The sequence below is a fragment of the Poecilia latipinna genome, unplaced genomic scaffold (assembly GCF_001443285.1).
Source record: "Poecilia latipinna isolate Pla-1442-1.1 unplaced genomic scaffold, P_latipinna-1.0 Scaffold1200, whole genome shotgun sequence".
NCBI lineage: Eukaryota > Metazoa > Chordata > Actinopteri > Cyprinodontiformes > Poeciliidae > Poecilia > Poecilia latipinna.
The window spans coordinates 42,582-57,797 of record NW_015113816.1 but is presented as its reverse complement, the minus strand read 5'-3'; the positions used below and the strand labels follow the sequence as shown (position 1 = coordinate 57,797).

Sequence of the window (15,216 nt, the reverse complement as noted above, 5' to 3'; positions counted from 1 at the left end):
ACTTTTTTTGTTTGACATGATTTTTTTTTCATTGAATACTACTTTTTTTGTTTGACATGATTTTTTTTTTTTTGATTGAATAATTGTGAAACAAAACTAACTCCATAGGAATGTTCTAAAACTTTACTTTGTTGTTGGATCATTTCAGGTCTATTGTTTACTGAAGCGCCATAGTTATAGTTTAGTAAGTTTTAATGGCGTTTACAGAGAAATACACCATGTTAGTGAAACGCTGAAACATTTCCAGTGTCAATCTATTTTAAAAACTGAATACTCGATGTCAACAAAGTGATACGCAAATAGGACACAAAAATAAGCACTGATAGAATTAAGATAAAACCCATCCTTTTTTTTTTTTTATTTCCACAGCTCATTCCCATTTCCTGCTGTGAACGTTCCTGTAAAAGTGCTCATTTCTTCTTTTTCTGCTTCCATTAAGTATCCACATAAATCTACAAATTTTGGGCAAGAAAATTGCTTCCCAGATGCAGTCGTATCTGTATCAGGATGCTGTGCTCCCAAGAATGGCAGGATTCATGGTTTTCTCCCCGACCCCCAGCCTAGATGGGCCTACTTCCAGATGTCCCATACAAGCTCAAGGGGCTTCTTTGGGACAAGTTTATTATTCATCTCGGATTATAAAAAGTTCTAGCACTAAAAAAATATTGCCACTGTATTTGCCCTTTAAACATGTTCATTGCCTTTTCTTAAAATTCCCTCCATGTGTTGAGGGAATATTAAAAGGTTGCCATTTGGGTATCGTCAGAAGACGGCATACATAATATGAAAAAAAAAAATAGCAGTTCTTGTCCTTCCAGATTAAGACTGGATAATAGTTTCTTTTGCTTTTGAATTCAAGTTAGAAATCAAACGTCAGAAAGCAGTCATGAGACTGGCGGGGCCTCGGTCAGGAGACGATTTTACTTTTAGTAGGATTCAGTGAATGTCTCAAAACATCAGTTGGCTGTGCATAATGATCAACAACCAGGTTTTAAAACAAAAATAAATGCTTTTATTAAATTTGTTAAAAAGACAAATATTGAAGGTGGCACGTGCTGTAACTGCAGCAGTTTGTATCACGACCAGTTCAAAAATGAAGGCCAGGTTGTGTGTGGTCTCCTGTCAACGCCGCCCTCCCACGTCTCCGAGCGGTGATCAGTGTCTCTGGACCTGCAGAAGAACAACATTATTCAGCTTGATGAAGATCCGAGCTTAGTCAGATAATTTTATGAAGCAAAACTCTTTCAACCCTTAAATTGAGAAACTCTTCATTGAACCATCTGCACAGCCGGTTGGCCAGGAGACGGTTGGGGCAAGATGGAGCCGTTGCATCACAGGACCTCAAAACAGTGTCTTGCAGTACAATTTGTACTTTTCACATTATAACTAAAGATTTCAACATAGTTGTGAGGTTATAAAAGTTTAAAAAAAAACACATCACCTCTGTAAAGTACTGTACATTAAATTTGACTGACTTTGTAGTAACACTAACTGCTTATCATATGGTAGATTGAGAGCGGAGTACAGCTGAGGTGTGCTGGGCGTTTGAACTCTGACCCTTCCCTCAGGAGCAGCAACATCCCCAGAGTCGCTGGGCGATGGGCTGATGGGAAAGCAGCCGGATAAGTTGGCTCCTCCCACACCAGAGAAATCTGCACCACAGACAGGTGAAACTAATGTGCTGGACATAAAACATACAAGCACTCAGTCAAATGTCTCAGTCTGGACCTTCATCCAGTCTCTTGCTTGCGATTCCCAACACCATCAAGTCTTACTCACTGAAAGCACTGCTGTCCCTCCGGTTTGCTGCTTCTTTATGAAACAAAGGCAAATCACACAGATACTGCTGCTTTAAGAAAAGGCCCCGTTGTTGTTCAAAGTCACGGCGCTGTGGACAAAACAAGTTTTTGTAGGATGATTTCAATAAGTGCTTGATTTGACAGGCAAGGTCTCCCACGACAACAAACCACTTATTAATTTAACCTATGGCTGAAACAATTAATTATTGAAGTAACTGATTTCAGGCCATTTGCTGAAACTTATTCAGAGCAGTAACCAAGCCAAAACTGTACAAAAAAGATGCACATTTTGCATTTAACACCTTTGTCTGTAAATATGTTTAAGCCAAAACCTCTCAAGTGGCTTAGTTTACATTTTAGGCAATAAATAAATAAATTTTAATACGTGTCCAATATTGTATAAAAAGAGATAAAAGATGAAATGAAAAGGAAATCTGTAGAACGTACTTTGCTCTCATCTGACTAATCACCAGAATAATTGATGACTGATGATCCTAGTTCAACCTCAACCCCATCTTACCTCGTGGCTCAGCCGAATGGCAGCGTCGGTAAACGCTTGGCGCTCCCTTTCAAAAGTCCTCCTCTGACGAGTCAGTTCTGCCCAGGACATCTGGAGACGTTCCCACTCCTCCAAAAAGTAGGAATTCGAGAGTTCGGACGGGACTGTGGAGGCCAGGCTGTCCTACGAGAAGCAGCCAGAGTGGGTCTCTCTCTGACCGTTCACGGCTCAACAGAAGTTTTAATAATAATAAAAAAAATACCTGCAGAAGCTGCTGCTGCAGTCTCACCACCTCCTGACTTTCTTTCAGTTCGATCTCCAGCTGAGCCATGAGCTTATCGTGGTCGGTGCCAGCAGCCGTTTGACCTGCAGACGACAGAATCATTTTCTTGCAGCTTCTGACGACTGGTTTGGTTGCAAAACCCCTCAGGAGATTTATTGTCGGCCGTTCACCTTCGGACAGGATGCTCTGCAGCTTCTTCTGCACCAGCCTCCAGCTCTGAACCACTCCTCCAGTCAGGTGCTCGCCAAGCGCCGCTTCAGTTTCATCCAACTTTTTCTCTCCATCTTGGGTAATATCCAAAAACTCTGGCAGCCACTTTAAAAAAAAAAAGATTAGAGTGTTCACTCCAGGTTATAAACTTTTTAGCATACGTCACATTTCTTCAGTTGTAGTTAAAAAGGCTTGCCCTGACCATTTATAAACTAGTTTGTATTAATGCAAGTGATGTCTAAAAGTTGAATTTACTCAGGACTTGACTGGGACAAAACAACCGACCCGTTCCGAGCAGAGAGTAGTGCTACTTGTACCTACTGATGCTACTAGTGTTTAATAGCATTTCCCTTTCTGGACTGAAACCGTGGATCCACTCGTCCCTTCTGACCTGCTCCATGTCGACTCGCAGTGCGTGCAGCAAAGTGGTGAGGCTGTGGCGCAGCTTCATGGCCTCCCTCAGCTCGGCCTCTCTGCGCTCCAGCATCAGGCGCAGCGCAGCCTCTTCTCGCCTGCCGGGAGGAGAGGAGAGAGCTGCAGTCTGAAGGAGGGCTCCAACTCAAAAAGGCCAAAACCTCAGCGACCTTCAGCAAGCAACCGTCCACATACCTGGGAGTAAACCTGACCGATTTGCCGAGTTGCTCCCTTTTGCCCCTGCTTCCAGGAGGGGCGTTTAATACATCTATGGCTGCATCCGGAACAAAGAAACCGATGCGATCAATCTTATTGTAAATAAGTCTGTTTGAAATAATTCTGGAGTCTCACATGGGCCTTTGTGTCTGTCGGTCAGCTGTGTGAGCCTCTCCTTCAGTCTACTGCAGAGCATCTCTCTGCGCTTCAACTCCGCCTCCTGCTGGCTACACTGCAGCTGCAGACGGGAACTCTGACGGGAAGGAAAGCGCCACTTGAGGTAAACTCAATCAGGGAGTTTTTGCTCTCGAAACTACCGGGCTTACTTTTGAACGCTCAGATCTCAGATCTGCCTGAAGCCTGGCCACATGCTCATCCGTCACTCTGAGCTGCTCCTGTAAGATGACAGTTCCATGAAAAAGTCCTCACGCCCTTTGACCTTTTGCATTTTTTGGGGGTTTGGGTGCAAGGGGGTGTTGTGCGAGATATACCAACGGACAGCATGACACATTTGTTTTTAGTTAGTTTTACTCCGATTCCCGTAAATAAAACCCATCTGTATTTTTTTTTCTGGCAGTGAGAACCGATGTCCAAATGTCAAGGTGAGGCACAGCAGATTATACTTTCACAAGTGGAGCATTCCAGCTTTCACCATGATGCTCCTCCTCATGCACATAAAACCTTAAATTGCTTTGATTTGATCGTTTCAGGCAGAGATCAGTAGAACTCTAACATACTGAAGAGCCGAATTTGACCCTCCTGGTTTAAATCAAAGCACATTCGTATGTTAAAATGGGCTCAGTCAAAGTCCAGACCATTCTGTGGCAAGATATAAAACATTTTTTCACAAATATCACCCATCTATTCTGGCTGAGCTAGTGCCATTCTGCAAACATGCACCACAATTTTTAGAAACTATGCATCATTTTTCTTCCATTTCACAAATGTGTATTATTGTGTTGCGCTACCACATAAAACACATTAAGAGTTTATGGTCTTGACTTTACCAGAAAATGGAGAAAAAGATTAAAGGCTGTGAAATAGGCTCAATAGGATAAGTGGTTTGCTTGGTAGTTGAGCCTTTTTGTTTTGTTTTGTTTTGTTACCCACCCTGAGAGAATCTGCTTGGTCTTTGCAGTCCGGTCCGTCAGCCCACCAGGAAGTGCTCGGGTCCCTCTGGAGATATGAATCTGTAGCATAATTTAACCAAATCAGAGGGTGGGGGGAAGGGAACATTAATGGATATTCAGTGCCAATGTGGATAAAGGTATCAATGTGCACATGAATGATAAGTTCAAATGAAACCTGAAAGTTCCTGTTTTCCACCAACTTTGCTCTGGTCAAATCTGTACGCCATCTAAACTCACATAAATTCACATTTATGAATTGAACACAGAGAAATACAAGCATATCAACACGATAAACAAACCACACATTTCAGGTCAACATGCCCATGTGTACATTTCCAGCCGTTAGCAGTCAGACTTGTTCACAGCTGCTGCTGCTGCTGCTGCTTTTATTTCCAGGTGACAGCACTTCTGCTAATTACCAACAACACACGAGGAAGGGCACGCTTTGGAGTCAGTTGAGCAAGACATTTCCTCTAAAGCAGTGTTTCCCAACCCTGGTCATCAAAGCACACTGACCTGCATGTTTTAGATGTTCCCCTGCTTCAGCACACGATTTCAATTGATGGCTGATTAACAGGGTTTTGTTTAATTGCAATCATCTGAATGGGGTGTGTTGAAGCAGGGGAACATCTAAAACATGCAGGTCAGTGTGCCTTTAGGACCAGGGTTGGGAAACACTGCTCTAAAGCTCCGTATTAGTAACTACTTCTCACTCAGGGTTCCTCCTGTGCGCGTTACAGGCCAAGCTGTAGAAAAACGCACAAGAGGGTCACGACAGCGACCCTCGTTATGAGACACGCTCGGCCGGCTCTCTGAAAGTCAGCGAGTTCAACACATCCGGAAGAGCTGGAACGGCTTTGGGTCAGAAGATTCGCGTGAAGTCAGCGTGTGTCATTAATTATTTTAACAGGATTAGATGGCTACATGTGGGAAAATGTCATATTTTCTCAGAACATTAGGAGTCATGCTGTAACACCTTATTTAACAAAACACTAAAAAGAACAAAACACGTGTTGCAAGTATATATATTTTATTTATTTCCTTTCATACAAACACATCGCATTCATCACAAATCATTGAGGTGACAGATAACGGTAATTCTTGTGGCTTCGTGCAGATTTCCAGTATTTGACGACACAAAGCAAACCCGGTCCAGCAGCTCCCCGTCGCAGCAGAGAGTCAATCCAAATACAATCAAATGATCGTTTCTAAATCCAATTTATTCCCAACTTCACTCACATAATTTGGAAAAGCGTCAAAATGTACGTGACTACTTTTCATGAATGCCTCATGTCCCGTCTGTCAAAAAAAAAGCAGTCACAAAGTGACACTTTCAAAAGTTACCTTCTGATTTTGCCGTGGAAAAAGTTACAGGCAGCATTTCTGTCGTTTCCTAATCACCCGAACGTTGCACAGAAAACGAAGGCGAGTGCCGACAGACAGCAGGAAAGATTTTTGGTTGATTCCAGCGTGAAAAAAAAAATAAAAATAAAAAATGATGACCGACTCACTAAACACAAACAAAACGGAAGGATTTCAATACATACGCAAGCGTTCGTGCAATATGAAATAAATTAAAAGTTGTTACCACTATCCGAATAGTGTAAGGCCTTTACGTGTTTCTCATTTTAAATAAAAAGATTCAACAAAAGAACTGATAACAGGTGAGTGAAAGAAACAAAGAAAAGACCAACAAACCAACACTTATCCTAACGTTAAAGTACGTCATGTTGTAGTACCTCAGCTTCACTGGGACACTTTTACTCTTCGCTTAAATACTTCAATCTTTTTTTTCTTCTTTAAAAAAGGCACTGGTACAGTTAGTTGGCTAGCAATGTAGTTGGACATTATTTCCTTTTTAAAATGTTTTACAGAGATAAACGACACAAAACGGTGCAGACGGAACAGAACCTGCATCGAATTTACGTTTAACATCCCTCCACCTGCCCTTCAGAAGGGCACCGACTGAAAAAAAGCAAACAGCGGGAACGGTCTGTAAATAGATGCCGGACATGTTGAGCACTTAGGCAAAGCGAGATTAATCATTAGTCAAGTTAGTGTCAGGAACATCTTCTGCTTGTTTGTTGAAAAAGTAAGAGTTCGGCCGTGCTTTCGTGTAACAGATGGGAGATATGATACCATTAGTTTTGGCAAAAAAACAAACAAACAAAGAAATTAAAAAAAAACCAAAAAGAGTAGATCGACATCAACCCCCCAAAAAAACCTTCAGCACCGAGTGCAAAAAACCTTCAGCACCGAGTGTTTTCCCTCCCTCCCACCCTTCCTCCCGCCGTGAGGAGCTGCAGAACAAGTCCACGACGACGCAGACGAGAGGTGAAGTGAAGCTTTGACGGACGAGAAATCCTTCATGTTCCTTCTGCCGCTGGAAGAGAGCAGAGAGAATCAGACGTTTATTATGATTCATTCAGACTTTGGTGTTCCAGTCGTGTTTCGTCATGAACAAGACTGTTGCCACAACAGGGCAAAACCCATTCAAAGTGAAAATGTCTTGCTGTTTGATTTGGCACCTGTGGCGTTTCTCAGCTCACATAATTCTGCAGACGGCAGAGAAATTTCCAGCACCCGTTACTGCAACACGGTACTTACTAAACGTTACCCAAACATGTCTTAAGCCTTTCCACATCATGCCTTTCACATATAGGTTGCTCATCCAGCCTGAAGGAAGAAAAGTGGTTTATGAGATTTCCTGTTTTGTAATAGAAGGCAAAAGAGCAGAAATACCACAGTGTGGAACTGCTGCTGCATATTTCCAACATGAGGAAGTTTTTTTATTTATGTGTGTGTGTGTGTATGTATGTATGTATGTATGTATGTATATATATATATATATATATATATATATATATATATATATATATATATCTGATGTTTTAAAAAAAAAGAAAGAAAAAAGTTTGTATGCTTAAAGTGAGTTTCTGTTGAAAGTAACAGCAACTGAAAACAATACAAATCTTTTGTGCTTTTTTTCCAATTCAGGCTTATCGATACATTGGTCTGGATTACAGTTTTGGATCTGATTTCTATTCTTCTGGTAAAACTTTGACCTTCCGATATCGACTTTAGCCAGTTCCATTTTCTCTTTGAGAACAGAAACCAAAAACAAAAAACAGAAGAAACAGGCCTCCTTTTTCTGAGCAGTCTGTATTTACGTTAGAAGCAGAGGCAATGCCACACTCTCAAGCTTTATTTTTGATTTGCCAAAACACACCTCGTTTAAAAAAAGGTAACTTTATGGTACTAGGGAAGTGCAGATCTTCCTCCTAATCGTCAAGGTAACACTTGCAGGAACTCACAGAACACAAAACAAATAAAGATATTTATTTATTTATTTATTTATATTTAGTCATTTTTGAACTATCTCATCACTCTTAGGTATGTATAAAAATGTAAAAACTTTGCCTCATGGTTATATTTGTATTATTGATATTTAATACCTCAGATAGAGTAGCTTGTCAACAAATAAGCAATTTGCCCTTAGGGATCAATAAAGTATATTCTATTCTATTCTAATACTGAAATATTATGTTATGCCAAACACAATCAGAGGATAATCCACTGAGCTGACAGTTATCTGACCGACAGTCACTGACACCAAGGAGAAGGACAGAAATGGCTAAAGAAGCTGGCTCTTCAGACTGCTTATTCATGTAAAGTTGGGTGGAAGGAAAAAGGTTTACGAATAACAGCAAATCTCAGTGTTGAAAGGATTGCGGAGCAAACCTCATTTAAGAGATTGGGGAAAATTCACAAGTTGTGAACTGAGGATGGAGTCGTATTCTAATTTACAGGAGGCATCTGAATCCTCTACCTGTTAGACCTGATCCAGGTCTAACAGATCAGCATTTATCTGATCTCCTTTGAGTGTTTAACACTAAGATAATCAAGTGTTAAACACACTAAGAGAAAAACAGCCCAGGAATAAATTGTGGCTAAAACAGTAAAAGGTCACGTCACCACTTCGGCCGTATTTCAGAAACTTAAAACAAAAACAAACAAACAAACAAACAAAAAACTATCGATATTGACAGTTATGAAACCCTTGCCATGACAGGTTTTTCAGCCATATCGCCCAGCCCTATGTAGAAACAGCAGAATAATGAATAAACAGTACATAAAGGTACTACTTGGCTCCTCCCAGTGGTAAAAAGCGCCTCTTAATGTCTTAAAAGTCGTCTTACCTCAGAAGAGTGAGCAGGACTTCGGGGGTCTGAAGGGATTATCGCTGGAGGGGACCCCCATGAGGAGCGGGTCCTTGTTGGCATTCTGAATGCAGAAGTTTTTCAGCTCGGTGGCAGCCTGGGACACCTGCGGAGCCCAACATATGGTGTGGGTGTGAAAACATGACCAGCATAAACATGAACTGTGTTTGTCTGGGGGCCCCCTGTGCGCTCAGGACGTGCCCGTTTTCTGATTTTTCCAACACTAACTTTTACCGCCTCTGCTATTTTGCATAACATTTGCAAGGAACGGAGCCGCGGATCAGCTGTGGTTGTACCTAAAACGTTTCATTTTCATATATAGGCCCACTCATTTCCAGAGAGCTTGACTTGTATACGCCTTTGACTTCAAAACTTCGAAGTAGCAGCGAGTTACTAATATTTCAGCTACGTGTTTTGTTAGCTTGGCGGCAATTCAGAAAAATCAACAGAATCCACTTTTTTCGTAATTTCTAAACTTTTAGCTCCAGCGTTGAAAACAAAAGTCTTCCGTGTTTTGTGTGTCAGCGGAGGGTTCGTACCTTGATCCTCCGGGTACTGGCCTCTAACCGGAGCTGCTTCACGGTTCTCTGGGCGATCACTAAGTTGCTGCTGGCGTTGTTGTTGGACATAGCGGCGGTCGTTGGTGTTTAAGAAAATCCAACTTTGTTTCCTTTGACAGCCGTCTACAACCTCAACGGAAGCGAGACCTCAAACTGTACTACACCCAGAACTAAACTGGGAAACAGCGCAGGAAGGTTGCCATGCCCACACCGCGCTAACGGAGCCCTCCTATTGGCCAGCACGTCCGTCAACCACGTAATCTTCCCAACGTTCCCAAGGAAACGCCCATAAAAATATGGGCCATTATTTTAAGTTTCCTAGACAGCAAACAGGGTGAAACGTGACCTTCAGCGGTTGTTTGCCACCTCATTTAACTTTACACCCGACTGGGAACGCTTTCAAAGAACTGCTGCTTTATCAATTGTGCAACATGCCCAGGTGAACCTTCCAACTAATTCAGAAATAAAAATTAACAATAATCCTATAGCATTTTTTTTAACCACAGCAGATGCAGCTCAGAATCAGCTTGCCTTTTGTTTCATACCTATGCACAGCCATTTCATGCCTTCCTTCTTCTGTTTTAAACTTACAAAAACATTTCAACAAGCATGTGGCAAAGGTGAACAATCTGTCCCATCAAATCATTCAGCAATCCCTCCTTCCTTGTGCCATTGTGGACAATTGATTGCATCAAGTTGTTGTTTGTATTGTTCTATACGACTGTAATCTGGATAACATACAAAGTAAAAATTGTGATTAAGTGTTTCAACACTTAATTGTTTAATGAACATTGTGTTCTTTGCACCACTTCTTTGCCAACGTCAGCTCGTTGCTATATTATATTTTAATTTCTACTTGTAAAAAGTAACTGACATGGTGCTTTGTTAATGCAAATTTATCCTAATTAATTAATTAACTAATTAATTAATTAACTAGGTAAATAATTAATTTAATTTAAGAACTGGTGGATTTATATATATATATATATATATATATATATATATATATATATATATATATATATATATATATATATATATATATATATATAAATAATGAGAAAAGAAAGCTGAAGGATAACAGAGACTGTATGAATAATGCCAGTATTGATCTGCAAGTTAAGAAGTTATGGTTATGTGGCAGACAGTTGGTTGCAAGTCATCGACTTTGCAACAGCTTTTCATCCTGAGTAAGCATGTGGTGGCTGTGGAAATTACTTATTTTTAACAAGAAACTTGCAGCAGAACCGAACCATCTGCCTCGACTGACACCGGGTCATTTTAGAGGATGAGTGAAAGCCTCTCATCAAAGCTTTGCAAATTACATGTCAAAGAGAAGAGTGTCAGTACATTGTCAGTTAGTTAGGAGCTTCTGGTTTTTCAGATTTTGATCCATTACCACCTACAGCTCAAAATACTATTCAGGTATTTAGAACTCAGTCTAGCTACGCAGATAAGCCACTTGAACTTTATGTAATTCTATTTTTATCTAAACACAGCAAACTCCTACTTTATAAATTTTAAGATTAAAATTGGAAAAGAAAAACTACCAGCCTCTTTCTAGCCACAGGGTTGCCACGATGCAAATGATCAAAAGCCAAACATCTCCCATGGTTTCTATCTCAAACAAAGATCAACCAGCATCAGTGTTTCTGTAGGTGTAGCTCATAATCCATTATCTCTAATTATTTATTTCTCTTGAGAAGTCAGTCTATTTCCCTAATTTATTCTTACAATAAGCAACTGTCTTTTACATTTTATTAATTCAGTTTGACTTTTAATATCATTATAACACACAACTTAGTACACAAATGTCCATATGTAGGTCTGTGCTCAGCCTTTTCTTTTGAACTTCTTTTACACTTTTCCATTCATACAGGGTTTACATCGTCATTATTTGCAATAATTTTTTTTGTTTGAAGTAGCTAATGTAATACAGCCCGCTGGACAGACCAGTGATTCGGTGTCTACTAAATGTTTTTCAGCCATTAATGTTTTTTATTCAACAATCCAAAACAAATAATATTTGTGACCGCTAGGTGGTGTTAAAGAACAATAAAAGACGTTTGACTTCAGTTGACCTGAAATCCTTTGCTGCTGAAGACAAGGACGTAATGCCTGGATAAAACATTGTTAATCTTTAAAGTCTACAGACAATGTAGTGTCTCTGTGTATGATTATTATTGTTATTCATAATTTATTAATATTAGTAGAGCAAGCAGCAATTAGCAAACACCTGGCGGAACTGCGCATCAGCTTAGCTCATTATAAGAGATACTATATAGAGAAAAGCTGCAACCTTTTTTGAGTCCGATCTTATCTAATATGGAGAGACGCAAAGTTGAAAAGCCTCCTGTGGTCTGATGAGTCCACATTTCAAATTGTTTTTGGAAATCATGGGCATAATATCCTTCTGGTCAAAGAAGAAAAGGACTGGTCCGGATTGTTCTCATCACAAATGCCAGCATATGTGATGGTATGGGTGTGAGTTCGAGCCCATGGCATGGGTAAGTCCAGACGACACCAAGGCAATTCACCTCTATGGGCATTCAGTCATTCACTCACACATTCACATGCATACCAGAGAGTTAAAGAAAAGTCCACATCTAGAATTTAAACCAACCAGATTTATTTTTTCTGCATATGTGAGAGAAGTACTGACTGGTGGCCACAGCCCACACCAGTTTCCTGGGGAATCTGGAGTAGACCGATGATCTGTGGTCAGAGCCCGGATGTGACTTGATGAATGCCAGTGTGATCAGCAGACCAAGACAAACCAGGCCCACTCTGGATTCTGGGATCTTGTGAAAGGTGTAGCAAATCTCCAAACTGATTTCACCACAACATTTGGTCTAAATGATCATTATAGGTTCTTTTTTTTTTTCCCAATTCAATTCATTTCAAAGTTTATCTACTTAGCCCTTACTTATGAAATCCAGGTTGTGGTTTACATGCTAGACATTACTACCTGACTTATCTCCACCGGTGCCTTCATGCTGGTGCTCTCTCCTGAACATCTCTAACAAACTCCTCATCATCTAGGAACCACTGGTCACTTATGTGTCACTGCTTTTATCCCCAACATTTACAACAACCTCAGATGACCAAAGTACTTCACAATAATTACAGCATCACATATCAGTAAAAGATAGAAATAAAATTAAATTTAACAATAAAATACAAATAACATATAATTAATTTCAGTTTAATTTCACTTACAGTAATTTCCCCCAAAACTCACCAATCAATCGAATCAATTAAACACCACATTTTTTCTTATTTCAACTGGTCTGATTATTTTACATAAGTGTCATGTTTCAAAGATAAAAGCTTGTACTTCATTTGGTCCCTGCAGATGAGCAGAAAAAAGAAGAAACATGATCATTGAATCTTTATTACTTCTGATAAACTACCTATTAGTTAAACTTACAGACTATTGGTCCAGTGGTGATGGGCTTCAATGCAACAGAGCTTGAAACAGAACGCAATTTTCTGCTTCGACAAACCTGTAAAAAGTAAACAATTAAAGCAATTTATTTATTTATTCATCATGAATCATAAACTACTGATGAAATAAAGTATGTTCAGTTAATTAATCCTCAAATAATTCACATCCTGGCAGGTTGAGGTTAGGAAATATTTTCAGTCAACCAAGAAGTTTGTTTGAGATAGAAAACAAGAAATAATAAAACAATGTAAAAGGATTATTATTTTGATTTTATATATATATATATATATATATATCAGCATTTTGGCATGTTGTGTTTAATTTTAAGCCTCTGCTCACCGGGACACAGTTGGAGCGTCTCTGGTCACACAGGCTCAGGCTACAGTGAAGATAAATTTCTCGATATTCTTCCCCCAGCAGGAACAGCAGAGCAGTGAAACGAGCCTGGAGGGACGAGCCGCTCTGAACCACTGACACCTGACGGCGATCCGTGGAGCATCTGGAAGGGATGACGGAGGAAAGCATGAAAGTTTTAACCTTTACAGCAAACGGTGTTTACTGAGGCTGAGGAGGAGCACACACCTGTTCTCAATGAGGGGGTATCGTACCGGGTCTTCAGGGTTTGACGTGTGAGTGGCAAAGCAGTTCTCCAGAACAACCGCCAAGTTTGAGTCCATTTCCTCCACAGAGACGCCGACGTACAACGGCGAGCCCACTGGCAGGGTGACCTGGCCTGCTGGGTAAGTGTCGTTGTAGCTGGAGTCCAGGAACAGAGACATGGAGGCTGTGGCCTTTACACCTGTACCTGAAATACCTCGTTCCCACCTGGCAAAACGACAAGCATCTTTATCAAGCAGTTCAGGAATTTATTTGCCAAGACCTGTTTTTATTCTGTTTTTGTGTTATTTTAGATTGTTTGAAAATCTTCTCTTTACAGTGCTAGAGTGCAATATATTAACTTCTAGAAAAGCAGAAATCAAAATACTTTCTGTACATAAAAGTTGTTCTCCGCCATTAGCATTTATTTATTTATTTTTTTGCCATTAGAACATTTAACTGCAAACACATGAGGTTAAATGGCGGCGCTCCTGGCTCTGATTGCTTGTTAATATTTGGGAGCGGTGCATTTCTTTAGACAGCAATAGTAGCACTGCGAGGTGACAGAGATTTATCTTTTGACTGATTTTCTGTCTCAGAACAAACTGTCAGTTTTAATAAATATGTAAAAGAAAAAAAAACATTTTTAATAAAAGTTACATTCTGCAGCTTTAATGACACATAACTAACAAAGTATAACAAACACTTATTTACATAAATAGTATTTATTCATAGCCCTAACAACAAATTACTGTTTGTGGTATATGTTTTATAAAAGATAGATGGTATTTTTACTGTTGTGTTTTAGAAAAGAACGCTTTTCGGGTGAAAGGACTAATGTACTGTATAAAAAACTGTTAATTATTTGTTTTCAGCCCTCTAGCTTTTCTCTCTTATCAAGGTGTTTTATATGTAGTATCTTATTTACGCCACTAGGTGACTGCTCGATCATTGAGTAGTGCTGATATCAACGCAGGCATTGTTTATTACCTCTCTCAACTATGTGCGTCAATTGGATGTGAATAATACTGTTATTGGTTTAGTTTGGTTTCTTAAAAACCTAATAACTGCACTGACACTTTGTTTTGTAGAATATTATGATTGTTTGGTATAGTTTATTCGTATTGTGGAGAGCTAACAGCTAGCCTTTTAGCATTACATAATTAAGCTCAGATGCAGCTGTTCGTGGTTATCATTTTCCAATTGAAATGCCTTATTTCTCTTGTGTGTTTTATTCTGTGACACCATTATTAGTATAGTTGATTATTATTTATGTGTAATATGACGTACATTCTCATAGCCAGGTATTAATCACCTGCTAGCTTTATTATAGTCTTTAAGCACGTATATTCCCTTTGTGGACTTTTTGGTTGTCTTTGAGAAAGAAGTATTTCAGTGATTCTTGAGAATAGGGACAAGATGGGTTTTAATTTTCCCATATTTTTTTTAAATTATTTCTCAACCTTATGTATGCAAATATGACAAATAATGTTTAGAAAATATGAAGATGCTAAGGTACAGGCTCCCAGTTGCGATTTTTTTTTTAAAAAAATTAAATTTTTAATTGACCTGACCCAAAACTTTGTCATCACCATCTGACAAAAATAAATCTAAAATGATTTTTAAAATACCCCATTAGTGATATTTTTACTCAATTTACAGACAAATGCTTCTCAAGAAATAAAATAAATATTATTTCAAACAAAAAACAAGAAAAAGTCCATCTGATGGAGTTGACAGTGCATGACGGAGTTGACACAGAACTGAAGGTGGTGACAAACTAGTGAGTAAAATAAAAAAACTTGATACATGTGAAGTAATGCAATTCATGTAAAATACA

The 15,216-nt window shown here is 39.4% G+C and overlaps 3 protein-coding genes across 4 annotated transcripts in view; all 3 read right to left on the bottom strand.

Moving 5' to 3' along the window:
* Positions 1 to 989: 989 nt before the first annotated feature.
* On the bottom strand, positions 990 to 5,102 carry LOC106960578 (afadin- and alpha-actinin-binding protein). Of its 2 annotated transcripts, none has more exons than XM_015053723.1 (13): positions 5,068 to 5,102; positions 4,727 to 4,778; positions 4,532 to 4,611; positions 3,748 to 3,816; positions 3,557 to 3,674; positions 3,401 to 3,479; positions 3,183 to 3,303; positions 2,752 to 2,896; positions 2,561 to 2,664; positions 2,320 to 2,481; positions 1,780 to 1,888; positions 1,493 to 1,652; positions 990 to 1,170 (listed from the first exon to the last, which is right to left on the bottom strand). In XM_015053723.1, the coding sequence occupies exons 1-13, from the start codon at positions 5,071 to 5,073 to the stop codon at positions 1,077 to 1,079; spliced, it is 1,299 nt and encodes a 432-aa protein (XP_014909209.1). In that variant the 5' UTR covers positions 5,074 to 5,102; the 3' UTR covers positions 990 to 1,076. The 2 variants fall into 2 exon arrangements, with proteins under 2 accessions (XP_014909209.1, XP_014909210.1); XM_015053724.1 differs by lacking the exon at positions 5,068 to 5,102 and adding an exon at positions 4,856 to 4,964 and having other exon boundaries at positions 3,183 to 3,306.
* Positions 5,103 to 5,564: 462 nt separating this feature from the next.
* LOC106960595 (guanine nucleotide-binding protein G(I)/G(S)/G(O) subunit gamma-10) lies at positions 5,565 to 9,552 on the bottom strand. The gene is made up of 3 exons (XM_015053757.1): positions 9,311 to 9,552; positions 8,751 to 8,877; positions 5,565 to 6,934 (listed from the first exon to the last, which is right to left on the bottom strand). Exons 1-2 carry the CDS (start codon positions 9,398 to 9,400, stop codon positions 8,752 to 8,754), a joined length of 216 nt encoding a protein of 71 aa, XP_014909243.1. The 5' UTR covers positions 9,401 to 9,552; the 3' UTR covers positions 5,565 to 6,934; position 8,751.
* A 2,388-nt stretch (positions 9,553 to 11,940) lies between these two features.
* The window catches only part of LOC106960596 (uromodulin-like), a 10,019-nt gene continuing 6,743 nt past the window's right edge, over positions 11,941 to 15,216 (bottom strand). The window contains exons 6-9 of the mRNA XM_015053758.1: positions 13,362 to 13,604; positions 13,119 to 13,278; positions 12,762 to 12,837; positions 11,941 to 12,680 (exon numbers count right to left, since the gene is read on the bottom strand). Coding sequence (XP_014909244.1) covers positions 12,670 to 12,680; positions 12,762 to 12,837; positions 13,119 to 13,278; positions 13,362 to 13,604 — 490 coding nt within the window. The 3' untranslated portion in view covers positions 11,941 to 12,669. The remainder of the gene's footprint in view (positions 12,681 to 12,761; positions 12,838 to 13,118; positions 13,279 to 13,361; positions 13,605 to 15,216) is intronic.

Coding starts and splice junctions, on each gene's coding strand:
- LOC106960578 (XM_015053723.1), bottom strand. Junction 3,675..3,747: donor TGAGATCTGAGCGTTCAAAA/GTAAGCCCGGTA, acceptor CCTTCCCGTCAG/AGTTCCCGTCTGCAGCTGCA. Junction 2,665..2,751: donor GCAGAGCATCCTGTCCGAAG/GTGAACGGCCGA, acceptor TGTCGTCTGCAG/GTCAAACGGCTGCTGGCACC.
- LOC106960595 (XM_015053757.1), bottom strand. CDS start 9,400: ATGTCCAACAACAACGCCAGCAGCAACTTAGTGATCGCCCAGAGAACC. Junction 8,878..9,310: donor CCAGTACCCGGAGGATCAAG/GTACGAACCCTC, acceptor TGGGCTCCGCAG/GTGTCCCAGGCTGCCACCGA.